Here is a 23,993-nt window from a genome sequence, read left to right on the forward strand (position 1 = left end):
TTTATCTTTCTTGTGCTAAATACATTGGGTAAGACTAAGGGGATACTATCATTTGGTGAATGATAAAGAAATAAAAAACCCCATATGTTGACTTCTGGAAATTCTAGAAATTAGCTAACACCTTCTCTTTTCCCTGAATGCCATCTAGATTTTCATTACCAAGCATGGTAGAACAGTTGGACAGTCATATGTTTTCAGCTCTGTAACTGTATGAAAGGCAAGCACTATTCTGTTACCATTATGTTAAAAACAAAGTCTAAGTAGAATTAATTTTGTAATTTCAGGAAATATTTGTTTATAAGTGGCAGACATGATACCAGCAGAATTTAATATGGTTTGTTTAAGGTAAAAGAATAACTGAAATACCTAGAAAATTATGCTTCTACCAAAAAAAAATTCTTCTTGCATATTATGTGATTAATTCTAATAGAAATTGAAATAGGTAATCTTCTGGAAATATGAAAAGGCAATATCCTAAGTCCTAGCCATCAGCTGCTGGTTGCTTTCTTAGTTTATCCTTTTCTAATCTTGCCAAGTCAGTTATATAAGTGGCTTAAGGAAGAAACTAAATGTAATATAATATTAAGCAGCATCAAGAGGTTGGCTTTCCTTCCAGGAGTCTTTAAATGAATAAAAAGCAGCTTTAGGGACCTCGTGGCACTCATTTGAATGGCTGTGACTTGGCCATTGTACGTGGTGCTTTTGTGGGTCTTGCACCTTCAGAAGAGCTGGTGTCAGCTTGTTTTTCTCTTCCATTTTTTTGTTGCTTATTTTAGGAAAGATGATGCGGTCTATAGAGGAACTTAGAAAATGTGCAGAAAAGTAAGAGAAAGGCCTTGCTTCCCCCGAAAGCATATCTGCCTTTACATGGACTGACCCTGGTAACCGATAGCGTGGCCACGGAGCAGTGACAGCCACGCCGCCCAGGCAGACTGTCACTCCCCTCCCATGCCCTGCCGTTTCCTCACCTGGATTCCATTCCCCCAGAGACACACGCGGCCATTCAGATCCTACCCCTGTCAACAGCATGTGACAGGAGCTTGTCACGATTTCTGACACTCATTGCAGTGAAACAGGCATTTCTCTATCTGCATTCTTCTCATGTGAAAATCGGGAGACTGGCTATTTAACTCGGCTGCGTCGGGGAACGTGGAAGAAGAGAGGAACTGGATGATACAGAGAGCACATCCTTAACCCTTTGTTCTCTTCTGGATTGCCTCTTCTGATCAGCAAAGGGAGAAAAAGGATGTTGACACATGCACAGGTGTACCCCCCCCCCACACACACACACACATACAGATGTGTGCACACACCCAGGCACACACACATACATACATACAGATGTGCACACACACCCAGGCACACACACACACACACATACAGATGTGCGCACACACCCAGGCACACACACACACACACAGATGTGCGCACACACCCAGGATCCTGCCCAAGAATTCCGTGCCTGCCAGGTATTGATGAACGAATGCCTTTTTCTGACAACACTGTGCCAGGTGCGATGTGAGGGTGCTGGGAGGTGGGCAGCAGGGAATGATTCTTGTCCTCAGGCTGCTTGCAGACAGACCCAGGGACATTTCACTCTAAGAGCATCTCGTGTTGTAACCACTGCTGTGATAGAGACACTGGCGCTCTAGAAGCATGGGCATCCGGACACTAAAGAAACTGGGAAAAGCTGTTCAGAGGTGATTATTTTAAATGATTGGGATTTGGACAGATGGAGAAGAGGGGAAAAGCGTATTTCAAGAAGAAGGAGGCAGCCAGGAAGGGGAATTGAGTCCAGATGGTGAAAGGCCTTGAATATAATGTTAAGGAGTTTGAGTTTTGTTCAGTCAAACATTGGAAGCCATCAAACTGTAAACTCTCCTAGTCTTTTATTCATCATATGTCTCTTCCTTGACCTTTTTCCCTTCTATAAAACTATGCATCTTGTTACCCGGGACTATCTTCCTTACACAGAAATCCAAACACTTCCTCCAAATCTTCCAAACCAACTCCTTACTTTTCACTTTAGCTCTGGGGTATTTGAAAGCTTCATATCTGTTTTCTAAATGACTCTAGGAGTTAACAGTAAACAAAACATAAATATGCACACACACTGCTGCATTACTTATAGTAGCAAGAAATGGAACCACCCTAAGTGTCCATCCTCAGCAGGCTAACTAAATAAGTTATGATATATCTAAATATTGAATATTATTCAGGTATCTGAAAGAATGTAATAGATTTCCTTATAGACGTGGAAAAGTATTCAGTCTGTTGTCAGATGAATAAAGCAAGTTGACAGAATGGAAGGTGGAATATGATTATGTCTTCACTTTTCAAATTATTTCTCTCCACTTATGAATTCATAGAGAAAAGCCTGGAAGGTTTGTGTGGGGCTAGCTCTGAGTTGGGGAACTTGGGGGAATGGAAGGAAAAGACTTCATTTTTCTACTGTGTATCCTTCTATGTTGTTTGGATATTCTAAATGAGCATGTGTTAACTTCTTAACAAAAACCTACATTTATTTGCACATAAACAGAGATAGCCAAACTTGCTCAGTTCATAATTTCCATTGTGTAAAGTAATTTATTTTTTTCTGGTTTCCCCAGAGCAAATGAAAAACCTTAAGTTCCAGGAGTTCCTTGGTAACCTAATGGTTAGAATTCTGAGCTTTCACTGCCATGGCCCAGGTTCAATCCTGGTCAAGGGCTGAGATGCCACAAGCTGTGTGTGTGGCACAACCAAAAAAGAAAAAAAAATTGTTTAAATACCTTTGTTGTTGTTCAGTCTCTCAGTTGTGTTTGACTCTTTGCGATCCCATAGACTGCAGCACTCCAGGCTGCTTAAGTTCTGTTTATTAAGTTATTCAACCCAAACAACCTAATATTTCAGGAGCTGATGGAACAAATGATTCACATAAATTGAAAGAAAGCTATTTTTATTTAATTCTCAATTGACCACAGTTGTGTACTAATGGAAGGCGTGTGCTTGTTGGGAACCTTCAGAAATAGTCACAGAAAAGTATTACATTAATATTTCCAGCTGAGACTGGCTTACCATTTATGAGCATCTAGAAAGAGAGCGGAGAAGGCAATGGCACCCCACTCCAGTACTCTTGCCTGGAAAATCCCATGGACGGAGGAGCCTGGTAGGCTGCAGTCCATAGGGTCGCTAAGAGTCAGACACGAAGACACGACTGAGCGACTTCACTTTCACTTTTCACTTTCATGCACTGGAGAAGGAAATGGCAACTCACTCCAGTGTTCTTGCCTAGAGAATCCCTATTTAAACCTTGGACTCTTTAAAGGTGTCCAACAAGCACACACCTTCCATTAGTACACAACTGCCTCTTTAAACCTTGGACTCAGAGTGGACACTACCACCCCTATATCCTGTTCTATGTGGATCTTCACAAGATACCTGCTTTGTATCACAGCCGCCGCCAACCCTGTGCAGTGCATACGCAATGTCACTGAAAGGAAGGCAGTCCCGGCTAATTTGAGACACTGAACTGCCTGAAGCTAGTAGTTTCCCTGGTGTCAGAACCTGCTGGTTCCATCAAAAATTTAAAGTATTCCTCAGCACCCCCTTGAATACACTGCAGTGCCCCCCAGATACCTTGGCACACGGTTTGGGAGCCGTAGGCAATCAAAAATGCTGGGTATGGCCGTGGCATCTCACCTCATTAGAGCGTCTTCACTTTCTGTCCTTCCATGCCTTCTTCCCTTGCTGTATCTAAATCTGAGCCACAGTGCAAATCTTTCTGGAACTTTGAGGCCTTCAGCCCTGACTCATGCCTCCTTTCTTCCAGCACAGCAGGAGACTTAATTTAGTTATTTTATGATAAGCCTCCCACTCTTTCAGCCTTTGAAGTTTTATTTTAAAGTCACTCTGTTAGCTGAGAAATACTTGAAAACATTTTGTTTGGCTTGCCTCCCCAAGGAGATGGCAAGTTTCTGGAGAAAGGAGACCTCGCCTCCTATCTCTTCCTGGTCCCTCCACACACGTCATCCTCGGCAGCAAGAGTGAGGTCTCTCCCGGGTCTTTTTGTCTCCTGCAGTATGGACGGACGCCTCTGCACCTTGCCGCCAACAACGGGATTCTGGACGTGGTCCGCTACCTGTGTCTGACGGGCGCCAATGTGGAGGCGCTGACCTCGGTGAGTAGCCCTCTGGCAGAAGAAAATGACTGCCAGTGTCTCAGGCCTCGAGGGCACGAGAGGGAAGGTATTGCTTGGCAACTGCACTGCAAAGCAGACAGGCTGCTATTAAGCTCCAGCTCCTCCGCAGGCAGTTATGTAAACATCTGCCCACACAAACCCAGGGTAAGATCTTGTTAATGCCTCATCCTCTTCTTTCCCCAGACCCACACTGCCGGGAACACCTGCTGTTTCCCTCTGGCCTTTTCGTTTCCTGTGTTATACAACAGGCCTTCATGTTTTGTATTAGCTTGTGTGTTTATCTTTTCTAAGCGTGCCCCCTCCACTGTGGGGGACTGGAGGGGCCGTGGGCTTTCAGAGAGGGAGGAGGAAGGCCCCTCGGTGTGGGGGGAACAGGTGACAAGAGCTGTCCTCTCACCTTTGAAAGGTCTGGCTTTGCTCTTAGGCCTGCATGTGTGCAGTAGTGTCCGACTCTTTTGTGACCCTATGGACTGTAGCCCGCCAGGCTCCTCTGTCCACGGGATTCTCCACAATACTGGAGTGGGTTGCTGTGCCCTTCTCCAGGGGATCTGCCCAACCCCAGGGACCTAACCCACATCTCTTATGTCTCCTGCATTGGCAGATGGGTTTTTTGTTTGTTTGTTTGTTTTTTACCACTAGCATCACCTGGGAAGCCACAGCATATTTTAAAATGAGATTTCTTTAATTTCCCCTCTTTAGTTTCACTCCTGACACTCCCCATTCCAGACCTGGTACCTCCCTGCAGAAGAAACCCTTTGATCCTCATTTCGAGGATACCAGAGAGGAACCAGACCCATTGTTGTATCTGCGGATGAGATAAGGTTGCTGTTTTACAGCTGCAGTGAAACATTATCTTTTGAGCTGTTTCTGGCCTAGCAGTGGGTCGAGTCTCCACTGGCTCATGTGGGAGATTCCTAAACTCACAAGAGCTTTGCTAATACAAACTGTTTCTTTAGAGGAGACCCACTGGAGTTTTAAAATATGGCAGCTAACCTTGGGAAAAATCAGGGATCTGAAGCTGGAGAGTCATACAGGGGATGGCAAACTGTGGACCACAGACCAAACTCAGCCTGCTGCCCGCTTCTGTTAATAAAGTTTTATTGGGACATTACCATGCCTGTTGTTTACATATTGTCTGCAGCCATTTTCACTCTTCAAGGGGAGACTTGAGCAGTTGCAGCAGAGACCCTAAGGCCCTCAGAGCCCCAAATATCTGCTCTTAGTCCCTTTACAGAAAATGGTTGCTAACCCCTGGCCTAGGGCATTGCCTCCCTGGTGGCACAAATGTGACGAGAATGTCATTCTCTCCCCACAAGCAGGGGGTCTGTTTTCTGCAGTGTTGAGCCCTGAGCTGGGCTCCTCTGCAGGCCCAGTGATGACCAATGCTTTACACGGGACTGGACTTTCTCAGGGCACCTGCTCGCCCATCACAAGCCCACCCACAGCCACCTATGAACCTGATGTGCCATTATCAAACTTTCCCCAACTATGTCTAGGCACTCAGTCTAGTTACTCCACAATAGAGCACTTATATACATTTTTACGAGAAGAAATATTTTTTCTTTACAGATATTGCCTCATAAAAAGTAAACTGTTGACAATGGCTGTGAAGATGCCAGCAGCTGCTCCTGCCAGCCTGGCAGTGTGAGTCAGGGTCTTGGGCCTCTGCTGGGTCCTCAGGCTTCTCCATGACCTCTGTGAAAGTGAAGTTAAAGTTGCTCAGAAGTTAAAGTGTCTGACTCTTTGCAACCCCATGGACTGTAGCCTGCTACACTGCTCTGTCCATGGAATTCTCCAGGCAAGAATATTGGAGTGGGTTGCTGTTCCCTTCTCCAGGGAATCTTCCTGACCCAGGAAGGAACTGAACCCAGGTCTCCTGCCTTGCAAATGGACTCTTTGCCAGCTTAGCTTCCAGGAAAGCCCTGACCTCTGTGAGGCCACAGTTGTCTCCCCATGCCTTCCCCACAGCAGCTGCCCCCCAGCCTTGGGCTTGCCCCCTGGAGGCTCTCAGGTGTACCTCCCCTCCCTGCCCACCCCAACTCACTGCAGATGCTTTTCTTGGTCCTGCGAGTCTGCTTCCTGGGGGCTCCATTGTTTATTCATTCAGCAGATACTGAGCACACACCACACACCGGACAGACACAAGGAACACAGTGGGGCCGCGATAGGCGAGCTGGCCCTCCCTTGAGAAACTTCCAGTCTAGTGGGAGAGTCAGAACCAAGGGTCACGGTGAATATGCAGCTACAGAGTGGGACCTGAGCCAGTTGGGAGCCAGGGTCCCCAGGGGTTTCCAGAGGTCAGGAGCACTCCTCAGAGAAAGAGGAGGACAGTCTGAGCCCAGAAGAAGGGCTGTGGGCTGGAGCACAGGGGGATGACGGGGCTGGATGTGCATGGCCTCCCCAGCAGACACAGTAGAAACCACGCTGGCTCCACGTAGGAAGGGCGTCATCATGGAGGGGCCCTGATGCAGGCCTAGGCCGGCTCCGTAGAAGGACAGTGGCTGCCTGTGTCATTCTAAACTTCCTAATAGCCACATCTGATGGGAAAAAGACAGGAAGTCAGTATCAGTCAAATACTAAAAGTAACATATAAAGGAATATATTTATATATAATATGCCAAATATTATCATTTTGACTTGTAATCATTATTTTTAAATTACTGAGATACGACCGGTTCTCTGATTTAAGTCTTCAAAATCTGTCTGATTTAAGTTCTCTGATTTAAGTCTCCATCCACAGCACGTCTTAGCTCCACATTTCCAGCCCTCCCCAGGAGCTGCATGGGGAATGGAAAGTGAAAATGAAAGTGTTAAGTCGCTCAGTCGTATCTGACTGTTTGTGACCTCATGGACAGCAGCCCACCAGGCTCCTCTGTCCATGGAATTTGGCTACCACGTTACAGACAACACCCTCCAGCCCGTTTTGCCAGCGGGCTTTTCTCCTCTGCCTGACAGCACCGTTCTTCCCGGGCAGCACCACAGCCCTCGACCCTACAGCACCCCCTAGCTACTCCCTTTCCTCTCCTAGCCTGTCCTCAGCCTGTCCTCAGCCCGGATGGCCGGGAATCTTCTGACTATCTGGTTCTCTTTTTCCTTGCTTCCCACTTCTCCTCTACCCGCCACAGTCTGTTGCCGAATCCCTGTGACTCAGCAGAGGGAGTCACCTCTCTTTTTTGATGTTGTTATTTAGTCACTAAGTCATGTCTGACTCTTTTCGACCCCATGGACTGTAGAGCCCACCAGGCTCCTTTGTCCTTGGGATTTCCCAGCAAGAATCCTGGAGAGGGTTGCCATTTCCTCCTCCGGGGGATCTTCCTGACACAGGGATCGAACGCATGTCTCCTGCTTGGTGAGCAGATTCTTTACCACCGAGCCACCTGGGAAGCCCTCAAAACTTCTTTGTTGTAAAATAAAACAGATTTTCTTTTTAAGAAAGGACAGGAACAAAAGAACTTGGTGAATTTGACAAAGGCCTTTGTAGCCCTATTGAGTCAAAAAATAGAACTTCAGAGGCCACCCCAGAAGCTCCCAGTGGCCTATCCCAGCCGGAGTGCACCCCAACCCCCCACCCCGAGTGTAAACCCCACTCTGACTTTGTAGTTCTCTAAGCATTTCCTTCCTTGCCTTTCTTTGATGTCTTTCTCACCTATGAGCCAGCAGTCACATCTAGTTACCTCTTCAGGACACGGTACTTCCTTGACACCCACCCCTGCCTTAGATAAGAAAATCCTACTTGCCCTCCTTCCCCTCCCACCTCTGCTGCCCTCCTCCAGCTCTAGGTCTTTTTGCTGCTGCTCTACCCCACCTGGCCAGCTACCCTCCTACTCCCTGCCCTCTGCTCCTCTCAGAAGCCCCGTGGCTGCACCTGTACCTGGGAACTCAGACCCGCATCCGGTATCTGCAGCTCTGTTTGACTCCTGAGCACTGGGACCAAGCCTTGCTATTTCTGCTGCCTCAGGGCCTTTGCAGTTACTGTTTTGTTGTTGTTGTTATTTGTTTTTGTTTTCCTTTTGCAAAACTTCCTTGGGTATCCAAATGGCTTGCTCTCTCACCTCCTTCAGGTTTTGACTCAAATGTCACCCTCTCAGTGAGGCCAGCCTCCTAGACCACTGTGTATGACAAGGAAGGCAGAGAGTGCTGGACTCACTTGTGGGCCAGCTTCAGAGCTGGCACCTTGCTTAGCATGGGACTGGGATGAGGAGATCTAGCTCCTACACCTTTCCTTCTTGGACAGAAAGCTGGGGAGGGGGACGTTGGGGACACTCTCAGCTCTTTTTTCATTAATTACTGCTGCTTGCTTTTTCTGCTCATGATGCTTGATTTATTTGTTTTCTCTAATCTGCTCAAGAACCTATACAGTAGAGTGTCATTTCTCATCTCACAGATGAAGAAACCCAGGTTCTAGGAGGCCAAGTGACTGACCACACAGTCTGGGAGGGACGGAATCTAAATTAAACCCGGGTCCTTCTCACTCTAGAGTTCAGCCTCTTTCCAAACACTGGCAGAATTCTTTTGGAAGCTGAACAGTGTCCTTTAGAGCAATACTTTTTGCAAACTGTAAAGTACCAGGCAAACATAAGGAAGTATAGGGGGCAGTTTTCCTGTCATTTGCGAGACTTGGCAGTGGAGAATAACTTTGCCAGTGAACAAACATCCTGTGTCTGTGGCTGTGCAGGTCTAAGGCCTTTGAGAGAAATCTATGGTCAGTCACACCAGAAGACAGATTTTAAGTTGAGGCTCAGATTTCTTCCAACTAAGGCAATGATTCCAAAACCTATTGGAACCATTGCCTTAGTTGGAAGCCATTCTATTGGCTGCACAATAGAATCACCTAGGAGGGCTTAGAACCCTGATGTCCAGGTCGCACCCCAGAAAGGTAGAAGCTGAATATGCGGGTGGGAACCTGGCAGCAGAAGTTCTTAAAGACCCAGGGATTCCAGGGTGCCGTGAGGTTTGAGAAGTAAGGCCTCTCCTTATCATGTCAGTAAGGACCTAGACGGCTTGGTATGACCCCCTTGTTTGGATGCGGGGTCCGACAACTTACCTCATTCACCCCAAAGCAAACTAGAAGCTTTTGTCTGCCCGCTGGGGGCACTGCAGGACTTGAGAGCAGGGAGCGGGCCACATGAGTGTGGAGCACGCCTCCCGGGAGCACCCACCAGAGCTCCCAGCACAGCCTACCACCATACTTCTCAGCTTGGGCAGTTCACTGCTCAGGAAACATTTGGCAATGTCCAGAGACACTGGACTTCCCTTGTGGCTCAGATGGTAAAGGGCTTCCCTTGTAACTCAGATGGTAAAGAATCCACCTGCAATGTGAGAGACCTGGGTTCAATCCCTGGTTGGGAAGATCCACTGGAGGAGAGCATGGCAACCCACTCCATTATTTTTGCCTGGAGAATCTCCATGGACAGAGGAGCCTGGTGGGCTACAGTCCATGGGGTCGCAAAGAGTGAGACGTGACTGAGCGACTAAGCACAGCACAGAGACACTGGGTTGGCACAGCTGGTGCAGGGGAAATCTGCTGGTGTCTAGGGGTGGAGGCCAGGGTACTGCTTGACATCTCACAGTGTACGGGACCGCCTCCCGTGGCAGGGAATCGTCCTGGCCAGAATGTCAGCAGTGCCAAGGCTGAGGTGTAGTGATGGCTGGGATTGTGACCTGGGCTGTGAGATTGGCAGGTGTGCTGTCAATCAGATCCAGGCATCCTCCAGCTTCCTCAGGAATGGTACTTGAACTGTCCCTAGTAAACACTGACAGATGGGTCAAAGGCTGCTTAGGCTTCTCATTTAAGAAATATTGCTTTTATTTCTTTGGAAATTGCTTCTCCTCTTTTCTACTTTTAAATTTGTAATGATTACTAAGGTGCAGCAGAGCAGTCCCTCAGTCTCTCATCCCTCCTCTGTGATGGGTGAACAACTAGCGTTCCCACCACCCGGGAGCACCTCTGAGGTTACTACGCTCAACGTGCTGAGACTGTGAGGAGGCGCTCGAAAAATGTTAGCCATCATCAGGCATGTTCACAGCCGGGAAACAAATTTGCTCAGTATGAAACTGCAGCTCTGTGAAAATTCTCTAATTAAAAAGCAAACACTGAAGTGCCGCGGACCCTTATTTCCACCTTTTATGTTTCACTGAAGATCTTCAGATCCAAATTGTCTATAAAACTCAGCCTTTTCTTTGAAATGCACAGTAATTACCCGTAACTAGCTTGATATGAGTGCTGAGGTTTGTCCCTGGAAGGATTCTAAGACGTTAGCTTCCACTAACTAGAATTTGGCAGCTAATGACAGTCTTTATCGTTGGCCTAATTGGAGGGAGGTTCAGGATGCAGAGTAATCTGCCTGCTAATGAGGTGCCCGGTTTGATTAAAGCCTGTGGGCCTGAGACATCTTGCCTTTGGACCTCAAAGCACCAATGCATGTTTTTTTTCTGATTTACTTATCTTCCTTTTCCTGGACAATCAGTGAAATCAGGATTCCACAGAAAAGGAAATAATTCAGGACAGGGTCTTTCGCCACCTTATTTGCTTCTGATGCCTGTTACACTGTTTCTGTCTCAGAAGGTGATGTTGGTGTGTGGAACACACAGTTCTCTGCAGTGAAGGAAAAAACTAATCTTTTCTCTCCAACAGGATGGAAAGACAGCAGAAGATCTTGCGAAATCGGAACAGCATGAACACGTAGCAGGCCTCCTCACAAGACTCCGAAAGGTGAGAAATTGTGCTCTGAAATGCTCTGTGCTTTTTATGTGAAAAATTCTGTCTTGTCCCTTATAAACACTGAGAATGAACAAACAATCTGTTGAACACACAGGTGGTACCAAAAGGCACCTGTCCTGGGCTGTGGTTTGCTTATCGATTTGCATAAACGTGTCGGCTACCTCTCTGGTTTCTTATTCTGTGTTAGGACTTGGAAATCACTGGCCTCTTTTTGCAGTCACTGTGCCTGATTTTCCTCCTCTCACCCTGTCTATAATACCTGCCCCCTGTGAAGTAGAGGGGAAATGAAAAAGCTGACCCTGCTTCTTTGTTTCTTAATGTTTCGAGCTCCAAAATATCACATGTGCTCCAGTTTATCAAACATCATGGCTGTAAGGTTTAAGAAGACATGACAAAATAAATAAATGCAGGTATGCCTTGTCAACCCACATCACAGCAGTGTGTGCTGAGAGACTTCAAAACAGTCACACCCTTCAAGTTAGGGATTCTCTGTCTGTGACTCTATCCTAAAGAAACGAAAGAAATGCACTTAAAAAAACAAAGTTGTATGCATGAAGATGTTTGTTGCAGTGTTATTTATAAAAATTGGCAATAAAAATTGGAAATGTTGGATGACCAACAATAATGTCTGATAAACTGTCATACCGCTATAAAATGGAATGGATTTTGGCCTTTAAAATGTTCTTGAAGAGGTTTTAGTCAGGACATTTAATGTTTAGGAATTTAATGTTTAGGATGTTCCTAGGCTGCAAAGCAGAAGATGAATTATGTGCACATTATAATTCCAGCTATGTTTTTTAAAATACATAGAAAATGTTAACAGTGGTGTCTTTGGGTTTGCTTTCTTAATTGACAGTCTCTTCTTTAAATATAACTGTTTTTTCCAAACTTCCTAAAATAATCATGTAATAATTTTTTTTAAAAAAGGACAAATGTTATAGAAATTTTTTAAATAGTTAATTTAAGTGTTCATGAAAAAGTATTATTTCAAATAAGCCCAGGGTATCCTAAAAGATCCTGCCATATAAATTGAAAAGTGCCTGGGGGAGGGATAGCAATGTCTTAACTTTCACAGCTACTAAAAGTTTGAATTGATATAGTGGTCCCCTGGTCCTGGTTACAGGGGAAGGGCAAGGGGACACATGGCGAGGTTGGAATGATTTCAGTGCTTGGAGTGGCCTGGGGAAGATAATGGACTTTCACACCTTTGTGGTTTGGAGTCTGTGAACGGATAAACACTGAGATCCCCCAGGCCACTGCTGGGATTCAATCTCCCCTTTAATCTAGTATTTCTGGAAAGAGATCCCACCTTATTCACAAGTTCTTACAGGAAAAACTTAAATTAACTCTGGACTTCATGTTCTCCCACTCTGTACCACTACAGACTACCTCACTGTGAGGGAGAACCTGGACTAGCAAAGAAGCAAGGGAAAACTTTTTGTTTACAGGCAAAACAAGAGTGGGGAGGGGTGCAGGAACCTATGAGTCTGTCAGCAAATCAACAAAGAACTTTCACATAAAATCTCCTCATCTTAAAATTCACTTTATTTGAAGTGATATTCAGCCAAATGAAATACAACTTCAGGCCAGATTGACTCAGAGGCCACCAGTTTGCAACCTCTGACATTTGCTGGATTTTATTGTAGGGAGCCCTGCATTTGAATATAGAATTCTATGTTTATAGACAGATTATCACACTTTAAAGGCTGTTTTGTTTTTTTTTTAAATGGAAACAGTATCTTTTGCTTGTTTGTTTTTTAATATTTATCTATTTGGCTGCATCGGGTTTTAGTTGCAGCATGTGGGATCCAGTTCCCCGACCAGGTATCAAACCCAGGCTCCTTGCATTGGGAGCACGGAGTCTTAGCCAATGGACCACAAGGGAAGTCCCGTAATAAGGGCTGTTCTAAATTGATTCCCCATTATAATATTCATTCATAGTGGAAAGAAACCAGTGCAAATCTGGCCTTTCCACAGTTTGAGTGAGTACACATTTTTACAGTTAATACCTCTAGTATGGTCCACTATTAGGAAGAAACATTTTATTAGGCTCAACACCTTAGCAGGTATATAAACATGATGAATCAGGTATTCTTAGGTTTCCCAAATTCCACAAAGCAGGATTTTAACCTGCCACTGGTGCCATTGTTCTGCTGTGAGCCCAGCGTCGTCCTTACGGGTGTTTTGTGGGCTCAGTTGGTGCACAGGCAGCCCCTCTCAACAAGTGTAGCACTCTGGACAGTACTGTTGCCTCATACTTTCTTGCCTTGGAGTGCGGTTCATCAATTCAGAAACGCTCGTTACATAGCAGTGCTTCAGGGAAAGGTGCAGCCTGTTCATCTTAAAGCAAAAATCAGCTGCAAGCCATGATCTTCCATGCTCTAATGGTCACCCCAGGAAACACCCTCTTCTGGCCAAGGGACAAGGCTTTTCCTTGGACTGTGCTTTGTTTTAGTGCCCATTTACCCCTTAGGAAGATACTTTTATTTAAAAACATTGCTATGCTAGATACAAGCCCAGATGTCCATCCAGCAGGTCAGAAAAAAACAGACAAATGCCATTTAAACAGACAGGAAGGAGAGCACTCTACAAGATAGCCAAGGTTGGGTGGATTGGATGGGTAGGGCTCAAAGCACTTTCTCCCGTTATCTGATTCCTGTATTTCTTGCTGTGCTTCAACCACTTTTATAATTAGGAATATAAATAGTCAGTGAAGCTGCATGCAGCTCAAGGAAGGGTAGCTGTCTCCAGACTGGAATTTTGAATTCGGTGTGGCATGGGTTCTTGCACAGTCCCAGTTTGGGGCTTTTCCTTTTTTTTTTTTTTTCCTTCCATTAATTTGTACTTTTGCTTTTTGATGTCTAGATTTTTTCAAGAGAGGAAGGAGAAGGAATATTACAGCATTTAGTCTTTTACCATTATCCTGTGATTTTTGTAAGGAGATGAAGAAAGTCATTACGATTCCTGTGAATATAGTACCTCATCCCTCTTGGAGCCCAGAATCTACTGTGAGATTCCCCTCTTGTCTTTGCTTTGAGAAGCAAAATATAGGGTAAAGGCTGAGAGCACAGACTCAGGAATCCCCACTCTGCCACACCTTCATGCTGGGTGAACTACCAATCTGCTTAACAGGCTGGGCCTCAGTTTCCCTGTTTTTTAAATGGAGTTAGTACAGTGCTACTCACAGGATGGTGGTAAGGGTCAGGCGGGTGGTGTAAACGACATCCTTAGAGTAGTGCCTGCACACCCTGAGCACCATGTGTTTGCCACAGTCGGCATCCTAGCTCGCATCCTGCAGACCACCCTCCAGGTCCAGGGGAACTATGGAGGTTCCCGTGGGGGCCCCCTCTTGTGACCCAGCCCTCAGGAGCAGATGTTAGGGTGTCAGCAATGGCAGCTGTGACAGGGTACATTTGAGAGTCGTTTTTAGTAACAGCAACCATTGATGCTCAGTGTTGTGGCAGCCCTGTAATTTTACATCCCTGAGTTGCGGATGTTCCCGCAGGAATCCCGGTCTCCACGAGGTTAAGCAACATGCTAATTACAGAGCGGAGACCCAGACCAAAACAGAAATGCCTGCTTTCGGGGCTCGATCAGAGGCTCAGGACTTCTTCAGAGTCAATTCTCCAACAGCCCAGGATGGTCCTTCCCTCTGGTGGGGTCACCTGCTTGGTGTCAGACATGGGTCACTTCCCTCGAGGTAATGCAGAGCCCTGTGCCCTTCAGCAGAGTCTCCCCAACTTCATGTTCAAGATCCACGTAATCATTTGCTTTAGTCATGCCTTCAAATGACTCTAGACCTCAGCTTTCCCATTAGCCAGAAAGGGAGGAGTTGACTGCCAAACATTTCTAACCATCCACTATCTTTAAAAAAAAAAAAAAAAAAGAAGTAAATCCCAAAATAAATAACTGCTTGGGATTTCAGGACACCCAGTATTGGAACCTGGTTCTTGAAAATGATCATGATGTCCCAGTGTGTCCCTGGAGAATGCATCACAGAGGACTCGTGGGCGGTTGCCTTAAGGAGCCGGCTCTACCTGCAGAGAAAGCCAAGAAAGGCTATTTGTTGGCAGTGGTAACCTGCAATGGGTCATCTGCAGGAAGAGACTGCCCACAACCCTGTAAAGTGGGTGAGGGGAACGGAAGAAGGTAATTCACACTGAGGGGCATTTTCTCACCATTCCTTTCAGTATCATTTTCTGTTCCAGGTTGCAGTGTTTCTTACCAGGGAGCTGTCAGAATTTGGGGGTGAGTGGAACTTCCTGTCCTTGCAGGATGCAAGGACCCCCAAGGATCTAATGTCAAGCATCCCCTCTCACATTCACTGTGGAAACCAAAAAACTGCCTCTGTACCTTTCCTGACACCCCTGGGCGTGGTGCCACCCTCCGCTCACCCACCCCACGTGCATCCTAAGCGCAGTCACTGGGTGAAGTCTGTGTCCGGGACAGCAGTGGGGGGTGGCCATAAGTTGCCTTGCTCTGCCATTTGGTTTCTCAGGGCCAGATTAGCGACAGAAATGCTCCTTGTGTTTTCACCCCTCATCAGTTGTCAAGCCTAGGAACGTGTTCTTAAACTATCTGTTGGGGGTAAGCCATGGAGCTTTCTTTTCTGAAAACAGAACCAAAGTCATCTTGTTGAGCTGCATGGGGCAGCAGAGGGTGGGCTGGAGGAGAGTGAGAGGAGATGACATCCCTAACGCAGGGGGCTGACCGTGGGAGGTGAGACCTGCAGCCAGCGCATCCGCATCCGGGCAGGTAGGGAAGAGGGCAGCTGAGCTGGGGCTTGTGAGGGAAGGAAGAACGCAGCACACCTTCCTCTCTGACGCAGTTCAAGAGGAGATGGTGGGGTGGTGGCATGCGGGAGCCCATGGTAATGTCTGGGAGGGCCCACCATACACGTCTCTCCCCAACTGCGTGTTCTGTACCATCACATTCGGGGCTGAAATCAGCTGTGGTAGTGGTATTTACACCACAGGAATCAGCAAACACTGGTCAGCTTCACCTTTTACCCAAAACCCCAGCCTGCTCTGCCTCCATCCCCTGCAATGAGCTGGTTTCCCAGCACACCATTGCTTTAGGGGCCTCTGGAGGCCCCCTTAGCTCCACCATGCATGGTAGGTATCACTTTTTTATAAGGAGCTGCAACCCTCTTCTGTCCTCTGTGTTCACCCCCACTGCTAAACAAAGCCCCCTTCAGCCCTCCAAACCTGCTCAAGAACTCTATGGTCTCTTAGCCAAACCAGTTCTCCTCCTAGAAAAAGGGGAGCTTGTTATAACAGACAGGGTGGGGGGTTGCGCTTAGACTTTGTACTGGCATCCATTTTTACTATCATATCAAGGTCTATTCTTTCCTGATTTTAAAACACTAGTTTTAAGGGGGTTGAGGAGTCAGCTTATTTTTATTTTGTTTGATTGTCCTTCTAATCAGCTTTTCTGTAAACTGATTTTAAAAGTAGTTGCTTTTCCTAAGTCTGAGACTAGATGATGAAGAAAGATGCCCAGGAATAGTGTGAAAAAATAGGACAAAGTTGGGAGCTTGCCCAAAATTTAGAATTCACCACAAGTAAACTGCATTTGCATAATTAAGAGTTGCTGCTCCCATCCTGTGGGTCTAATTGCATCCTGCCACGTGCAGAGGGCCACGTCACCTCTCCAATTCTCTTATCTGTCTTTCCCAGATGGGAGATGGCTCTCGATCTCCCATCAGTCTGGCTGTTTAGTCACTTTTGCCAATGAGAAAGTGAAAGCTGAATTGCCAGGGGATAGAAGGTGCTGGAAGAAAGGAAACTAGAAGCCCGTGTCAACTAAAAAAATATAGTCAGAATGCAAAGTAGAGTTATTTTATTTGGTAGGAATATTTAGGAGTCTGAGCCAGGGAGACAGCATCTCAGTAGCTCTGAGAAAACTGCTCCAAAGAGGCAGGACGGGAAGTCAGGCTATGTACAATTTTGTAACAAGGGAGCATTTTGAACATCAAAGATTGGGTATCAAGTTAAGGAATTTGGCATTCTATGTATGGGGAGATGCAAGCCTCTGGGCTCACTGAGTTCTTTCCTTTCAAATGCATCTCTGCTGTCTGGGGCCAACCCTGTTCCCTCGTTCACCTTGCTTCTTGCATTCCCCCAGCTCCTCAGCAGTCACCCTTGGGGGTGGCAGCGTCTGCACTTTCATTCACATTTGGAGGCCAGAAATCGCTGATGGCTATGACAGTTCTTGTTTATTAATATGGCAGGAGATGTTTTCATTTCACACCAGGGTTCACCAGGGCTTCAAAAAGCAATGCAGTTACCAAATAATGCTCATTTAAAAGATAATCACAGTGTCTACCATAGGAAAGAACTATGAGAGACCAAGTGAAGGAAAGAGGCAAGACCAGTCAATAAACAAACAAGAAAATGTGAGATAGGTCAGGGGGTGGCAAACAAGGACCATAGAGGCAAAACCGGCCCCTCAACTGCTTTTATAAATAAAGTTTTATTGGAACAGAGCTACACCCTTCTGTTTACTCCTGTCTGTGGCTGGTTTCTAGATCCATATATGGCAGTCACAACAGAGACCACTAGGTTCTTTACAGGAACCAGCCAGAGGAAGGGCTAGGAGAAGACAGAGGGAGCAGTGAGTGAAACGGGCCTGAGAAAGTAATTAGAAATAGATCAAAAAGGAGGGAGCTATGGGGGTAGCAGCAGAGTTTGAGTGTGATTGTTGGGGCAGAGGATGGTGCCTGAGGTGAGTAGAAAGATAGGCCTGGCCTGGAAAGGCGATCGGGTACTGGCCCAAGTGTGTTAAGTAAGTTGTTCAGTCGCTCAGTCATGTCCGATTCTTTGCAACCCCATGGACTGCAGCACGCCAGGCTTCCCTGTCCTTCGCCATCTCCCAGAGTTTGCTCAAACTCACGTCCATTGAGTCGGTGATGCCATACAACCATCTCGTCCTCTGTCAACCCCTTCTCCTCCTGCCTTGGGATTTCCCTCTGACTGCTCACACCCAGAAACCAGATAGAAGGTGGTCTTGGCAGCCAGGCTAGATGGGACGGCTGCTTGAACTGGTACTGTTCAGGCTCAGTTACTTTGTGAACTTGGGACAGGAATACAAATGAGAGTTCGCTTTCCTGTGTAAATATTTGAAGTATGTGGTTAAAGCTAACGGGGAAATTCTGGCCTCCCATTACACAAATGCACCTTTGTGACCACCTGGAAGCCTGAGTTCTGGTTTAGGGTTCTGGTTCCTCAAGGTCCCTGCTACTCCCCCTCCCATCTTCCCAGCCTGCACCTGAGGCCTTGCCACGTCCCAGCCACATCCACCAGCCTGTGGGGGCGAAGGGGACGGGACACACGAGAATATTTTGAGGCAGGAGTCAAGACTTAGGGAACCCAAAAGTCTTGACCCTCCTCTCTTCTGGGCAGTGTCCCTGCGCACTCTGCCCTGGCCCAGCCAGTGAGGGCCTGACCGGACTGGGTACTGGAGCATCTTGGAGCTTCTGTTAAATATAGACCACACTCTGCCTCCAAAGAAATCAGCATTCTCCCACCTTCTCGAGCTAACCAGGAGCACACTGTACCTCTCTCTGCCCCGGCTCTGCATCAAAACCAGAGTGTGCATGGCAGAGCATACATATTAAGGCTGCTGGAAGCTGCCTTCTTGGGGACAGACGCTAATCTGAGCTCGCCACTCGTCCCTGCTGCGACATCTAATGGTGAAAAGTGGAAGTGCACCACCCACTAGGAGAAAAGAGAGGTGTCAGAAACTTCTTGTTGCAGAGTTGTTCAGTCACTCAGTGTCTTTGCGACTCTTTGTGACCCCATGGACTGCAGCACACCAGGCTTCCCTATCCTTCACTGTCTCCTGGAGTTTCCTCAAACTCATGTCCATTGAGTCGATGATGCCATCCAACCATCTCATCCTCTGTCACCCCCTTTTCCTCCTGCCTTGAATCTTTCCCAACATCAGGGTCTTTTCTAATGAGTTGGCTCTTCACATTAGGTGGCCAAAATACTGAAGCTTCAGTATCGGTCCTTCCAATGAATATTCAGGATTGATTTCCTTTAGGGCTGACTGGTTGCTGTCCAAGGGACTCTTAAGAGTCTTCTCCAGTACCACACCTCTGTCCCAGAGGGCTGTCTCAAATTCTGTGTTCAGATTCTTCACGGTTCTTAGTGAACACCAGTGGGGAGGGGCCCTCCTTGAGGACAAGGTTAGATTTCCTTGGACTGAAGACTCGAGTATATTCTGCTTGTCCTTGCCTTTAAGCAGTTTCCCAGCCCATCTTCCCAAGAGCAAAGTAAAGGGTGAGAGTCCCTCCCAGTCCAGGCCAGCAGGTCCTGACTGCAGGGAAAGGGAGGGCAGGGAGATGTGTGAAGGTCCTGGGCAGAGAGCAGGAATGTGGCATGGCTTGCAACCCCTAGACCCCTTTCTTTGGCCATCGAAATGTTTTTCTCACCTGCCTTGCCATTCATCCCCACTTGAAAGGTGAGAATGTGTATGTGTTTGTATGATCGTCTCAGAATCGAGGACACTATAAAACCTCAGCTGTCAGTCCCATGAAGCAGTATTTTCTTGGACAAAACAAGATTTCTTGAGGATTGTTATAGTTGGGAAACAGCATGAGAGCTAGTGATGGATTCTGACATGGACACAGTCCCTGCAGAAGAAGGTTCAATCTGTATTTCTGATTAAAATCTGTATTTCTTTAAAAAAAAACAAAGATGCTCCCCTGGGGCTCCCCAAGGACATGGAGCCTGTTAACACAGGCCAGCAGTCCAACTCATTTGCTTAGGAAAAATGAGGTGCCCGAGTGTGCCCTTTGTCTGTGCAAATCCAGAGTGGGGAGGCGGGGTGCACTGACCACCCCCCCACTGACCCTTTCCATAGCAATGACTTATAAGCCTTACTTTAAATCAGGACTCTGCACTAACTGGAACGTGTTTTCTTAGTAAAACGAACTGGAAATGGCCCTTGTTGGATATTCATAGTCCTAGGACTAATAACTGAAGCACAACCCAGCTTTGAGTTTCTGTTTTCAACTTTGTAAATCCTTGTATACTCCTCCCTGCTCCCCACTCCCCACTCCCCTTCTAGAAACCCATCACCTCCCTTTCAGTGACAGCAGTGGTAGAAAGGAAACCTAGTTATGTCTTCGCCTTGGTCAAGAAAGGGCCTTGACCTCTCTGAGCCTTGGTTTCCACATCTGAAAGGGAGAGAGACCACATTAACCACAAAGGTTGAGATTTAACAAGGAATGTGAGTGAAAGCACAGTGTAAGCTGGAAGATACAAACCTGGAAGTTACTGCTGCAGACAGGAAATGCATCTGTCGCAACTCCTAGGGGTATTCATGAAAGAATAGTTCAGGACCCTTGTTGAAGACAGTAGGATTGACTATTTGGGGGTACTGCAGTGGGTGCGGAGCAGAGGAAAGAGATCAGCTCAACCTCAACTTCAACAAGGACAAGCGTGGATTTATAACCAAGGAATTGGGTGGGGTTCATGGATGGAAAATCACTAAGACAAAACCTGAAGGCTAAGAGGTTTCTTGCTAGAAACCCATGCCTTGGATTCTTTCATGAGATGGTCAGCCAGCTGAGGCCACAAGAGGAGATGGAAGGGAGGCTCGGGGGACATGCAGTTGTTTATATCATTGGTCCCAGAGAGACAGGGATTAGGGTTGGGTCACGGAGCTCAGACTCAGTTAAGCAGGGGGAAGCAGAGAGCCCCTGGGGCAAGTGCTTTAGTGGGGTCAGGGTGGGTACACAAGGAAAGGTGCAGGGCATGTCACTGGGGCATTTGAATGTCAGGGGTCACAGTGGGAGGGTCAGAAGGGGAACCTGTGTCTGAGCCCACTTACACATTGGTGTACCTGGGCTGGCGCTGACATCCTCTGTGGGGATGTTGAGGCAGCAAACATAGGAAGTTTTAAAGATTATAATACTCATCAGGATTATTGCTGAAGGCAGGGCAGGTGCTCAGATATCAAGGTTGGGCATGAAGAGTTTGCTCAGATATCAAGGGTGAGGGATTTCCTCTAAACTTGACCTGGCAGGATTCTTGTTCATCCTGGACTAACCAGGCCGACATAGCCCACCGTCACCAGCCCCTCTTCCCTCTTTCCTCCATTTCTGGGGCTGACTTGGGGAGCAGGCAGACAGACCACCAGCCACTGCTAGCCCACCACTGCCCTGAGTGGAACTGGAAGGAGCAGAGGGGGCTCAGCCCAGGCAGCACTGAGCAAGGCTGAGACACACCCTCTCTCAGTGGCGTGGGACAAGCCCACGTTGGTTCAGAGCAGCTGCTGGAAGCAGTGGGCTAACACCTGTGTCCGAGGGTTACCGCAGCCTGCTCAGGCTTGGGCCCAGACCTGCGGGACTCGTGTGAGGGAACAGAGGTGCCCTCACTCCTTCACACAGGACAGATGTGTTAGCCCAGCCTCAGAGTGTCAGGATCAGAGGACATGGAACAGACAGACTAGAGCAATGCAATGGGTAATGCCCCCAGAGGCAGTGATGGGACTAAAGCCAGAAGCAGGTTTTCTGCCTTTGCCCCATCTCAGGAGAAGCACATCCTGGCTTCACGCAAAGAATCTATCCGTGTTAGTTAGCCATGTGTCATGGACTAGGTGGAGAACTTTTTTATTTATTCATGAGATACTCCTAAAGGAGGAAGCCGCTCCCAATTCAGACACTCACTGTGCAGTGGGTGGCACTTGTGTCAAAGCACCCCCTGCCAGCGCCAGAGACATAAGACACATGGGTTCGATCCCTGGGTTGGGAAGATCCCCTGGAGGAGGGCACGGCAACCCACTCCAGTATTCTTGCCTGGAGAATCCCATGGACAGAGGAGCCTGGGGGCTACAGTTCATGGGGTCGCAAAGAGTCAACACGACTGAAGCAACTTAGCATGCAGCACCCACAACTTGAAGGTAGAAGGGCTAGTTTGAAGATTAAATTATAATGGAAGGTGGTAGATTGTCTTCAGGGGTCATGGGCTCATCTGCCACAGTAAATGGCATCAGGGAGAAGCCCCCGCCCTATTTCTTCTTGCCTGATCAGCAGCACCCCAATGAGTAACTGCCTCAGAATAGAGCTTTTCAACTCCTGTGCTGACTTGGCTCATAATTCAGGGGAAATGCTGGCAAGATACTCCAGCCCTTTCCACCCAGTGCTGCGTTTTGTCTCAGTACCTGCTGAGGTTTGAGGTTAAAAGAAGAAACCCAACAAGGACAACCTCATGTTCTACAGATCACTGTCCGAACTGTGGTTTCCAACTCCTAGGAGAACCAATACTTTCTAACAGTTGTCCCCAGCCTTTTGGATAGGGGAGTGGTTCGGGCAGTAATTCGAGCCCTGGGGAGCGGTGGCTGAAGCTTTGCTGCTCACCTCTTGCTGTGCTTCCTGGGTCCTAACAGACCAAGGACTGGTGGGGGGTTGGGGACCCCTGCTTTATAATGTACATTTTATGATGCCGTCATTACTCTCCTGAAATAAAACTCAAAGGTAACAGTGTACCTACTGAGGTTAATTTTAAAAGATCAACAGAATGCCCTAACTGTAATGTAACAAAGACATCAAAGTAATATATATGTGGTATAATAGAAGGTGTTTTAGTATATAATTGCAGAGCACAGGCGATGAGGAGACATTGTGAACTTGAGAGACGCTTGGGCCCATCCGCAGAATCACCAAATGCAACACCTACAGATGCCAGGGATGTTGGAGGGACAGCAACTCAAAACAGCAGCAACAGGCTGACGTTTTAGAAGTGGGGATCAGAGCTTCTGAAAGATTAAGCAGGAAAGGATGTGTGTATGATTCCCCCAACATATACAATTGTTGCACTGTTGGGAAAGTCAGTATGTATTAAACCATACCCTCTCAGAACCCTCTGGGTCATATTAAAATGCAGTTAAGTCCTAAGTTCAGGTGATCACAAACAAGGTCTTTCTCGTATAGAAATGCTCAGCAGACACTCAGAAGTCAAGCAGACTCGGGAGAATTCATCCCATTCAGAACATTGTGTGTACATGTCAAGAGCCCAGCACCCACCTACCCACCGCCAGCCAGCAGCATCCCCCAGCACTGGGAACTAAAACTGCCAGCATCCATTTTCAAAATGCCAGCCCCTGGGCGGTGTTCCCCTTGTCGAGAAAGACGGGTCAGAGTTTACCAGGAGGAAGCGGAGGAAGGAACGCGGGAGAGTTGTGAGCCTGTTACTAGGGCATGAGTCTGCCCTAGGGCTCCCATCCTGCGTTGGTGGTGGAAAATGTAACAATGGCTCCGGAGGAGGAAATGAGCTCTAAATCAGCACCTCCTAGGATTTAGGTCTGGAAGCAGGGGCCCAGCCAGGCCTGAGATCTCACTGAAGGGCAAAGGCAGACCCTTAGCTCTGAAGCACTCCTGCCCGGGTCACGCTGAGTACCTTATTTATGTAGCACCGCTTTCTTGGCCATCCTCGGTGATCCAGGTGCTGGGGATACCGTCCTGCCCTCAGGTTGGCGTGTTTTTGAGGAGAAGAGTATCACATGATTGCCCTCCAGTCCAGGGGGTCACGATGGAGAACCAGGTGTGGGCTGGAGCCTGCCCGTGAGGAAACTTCTGGGAGAGGTCACAGCAAGATAGGTCTCCTCGGGTGCAAGGAGTTAACAGGCTAAAGCACAGGGAGTCATCGTGGGTAGGGGAGAAGGACTCGTCCTCGGGCTGCAAGCCAGAGGCTGTTATTACACCGCTGGGAACTGAGAGCCAAGAGGGTGCGTGGGGCCAGGATGGAGCTAGGGTGGCATGACCAGCGATGTGGCCCCTGAGGTGGGTTCTCCGAGTGCACGGAGCTCCTCGCCAGCACCACCTCTTCAAAAGCACCCATGTTATATTTGATGGCACGTTGTTCGCGTGTCTGTCTCTCCTCAAAGCTGCGGATCTGGGGCTGGTATAGACCTTCCTGTTCTAGCACACAGGAGGTCCTCCGCGAGTGTTTGTTGATGAATCTGTGCATCGTCCAGGGCTGGGGAGACTTCTGCTTCTCCCTGTGACGGCAGAAATGTTATCACGTCCTGCAGGCCCTTCCTCAGCATTTAACTTTGTACCTTGGGACACCCTTTTTCTTATCA

The 23,993-nt window shown here is 47.5% G+C and overlaps 1 protein-coding gene across 2 annotated transcripts in view; it reads left to right on the plus strand.

The window, feature by feature from the left end:
• DAPK1 (death associated protein kinase 1) overlaps positions 1-23,993 on the plus strand; it is a 205,461-nt gene that overhangs the window by 160,602 nt on the left and 20,866 nt on the right. For both annotated transcript variants that reach the window (XM_040245074.1, XM_040245069.1), the window contains exons 17-18: positions 4,061-4,159; positions 10,815-10,892. In XM_040245074.1, coding sequence (XP_040101008.1) covers positions 4,061-4,159; positions 10,815-10,892 — 177 coding nt within the window. The remainder of the gene's footprint in view (positions 1-4,060; positions 4,160-10,814; positions 10,893-23,993) is intronic.

This window comes from Oryx dammah, unplaced genomic scaffold (assembly GCF_014754425.2).
Source record: "Oryx dammah isolate SB20612 unplaced genomic scaffold, SCBI_Odam_1.1 HiC_scaffold_1, whole genome shotgun sequence".
NCBI classification, from domain to species: domain Eukaryota; kingdom Metazoa; phylum Chordata; class Mammalia; order Artiodactyla; family Bovidae; genus Oryx; species Oryx dammah.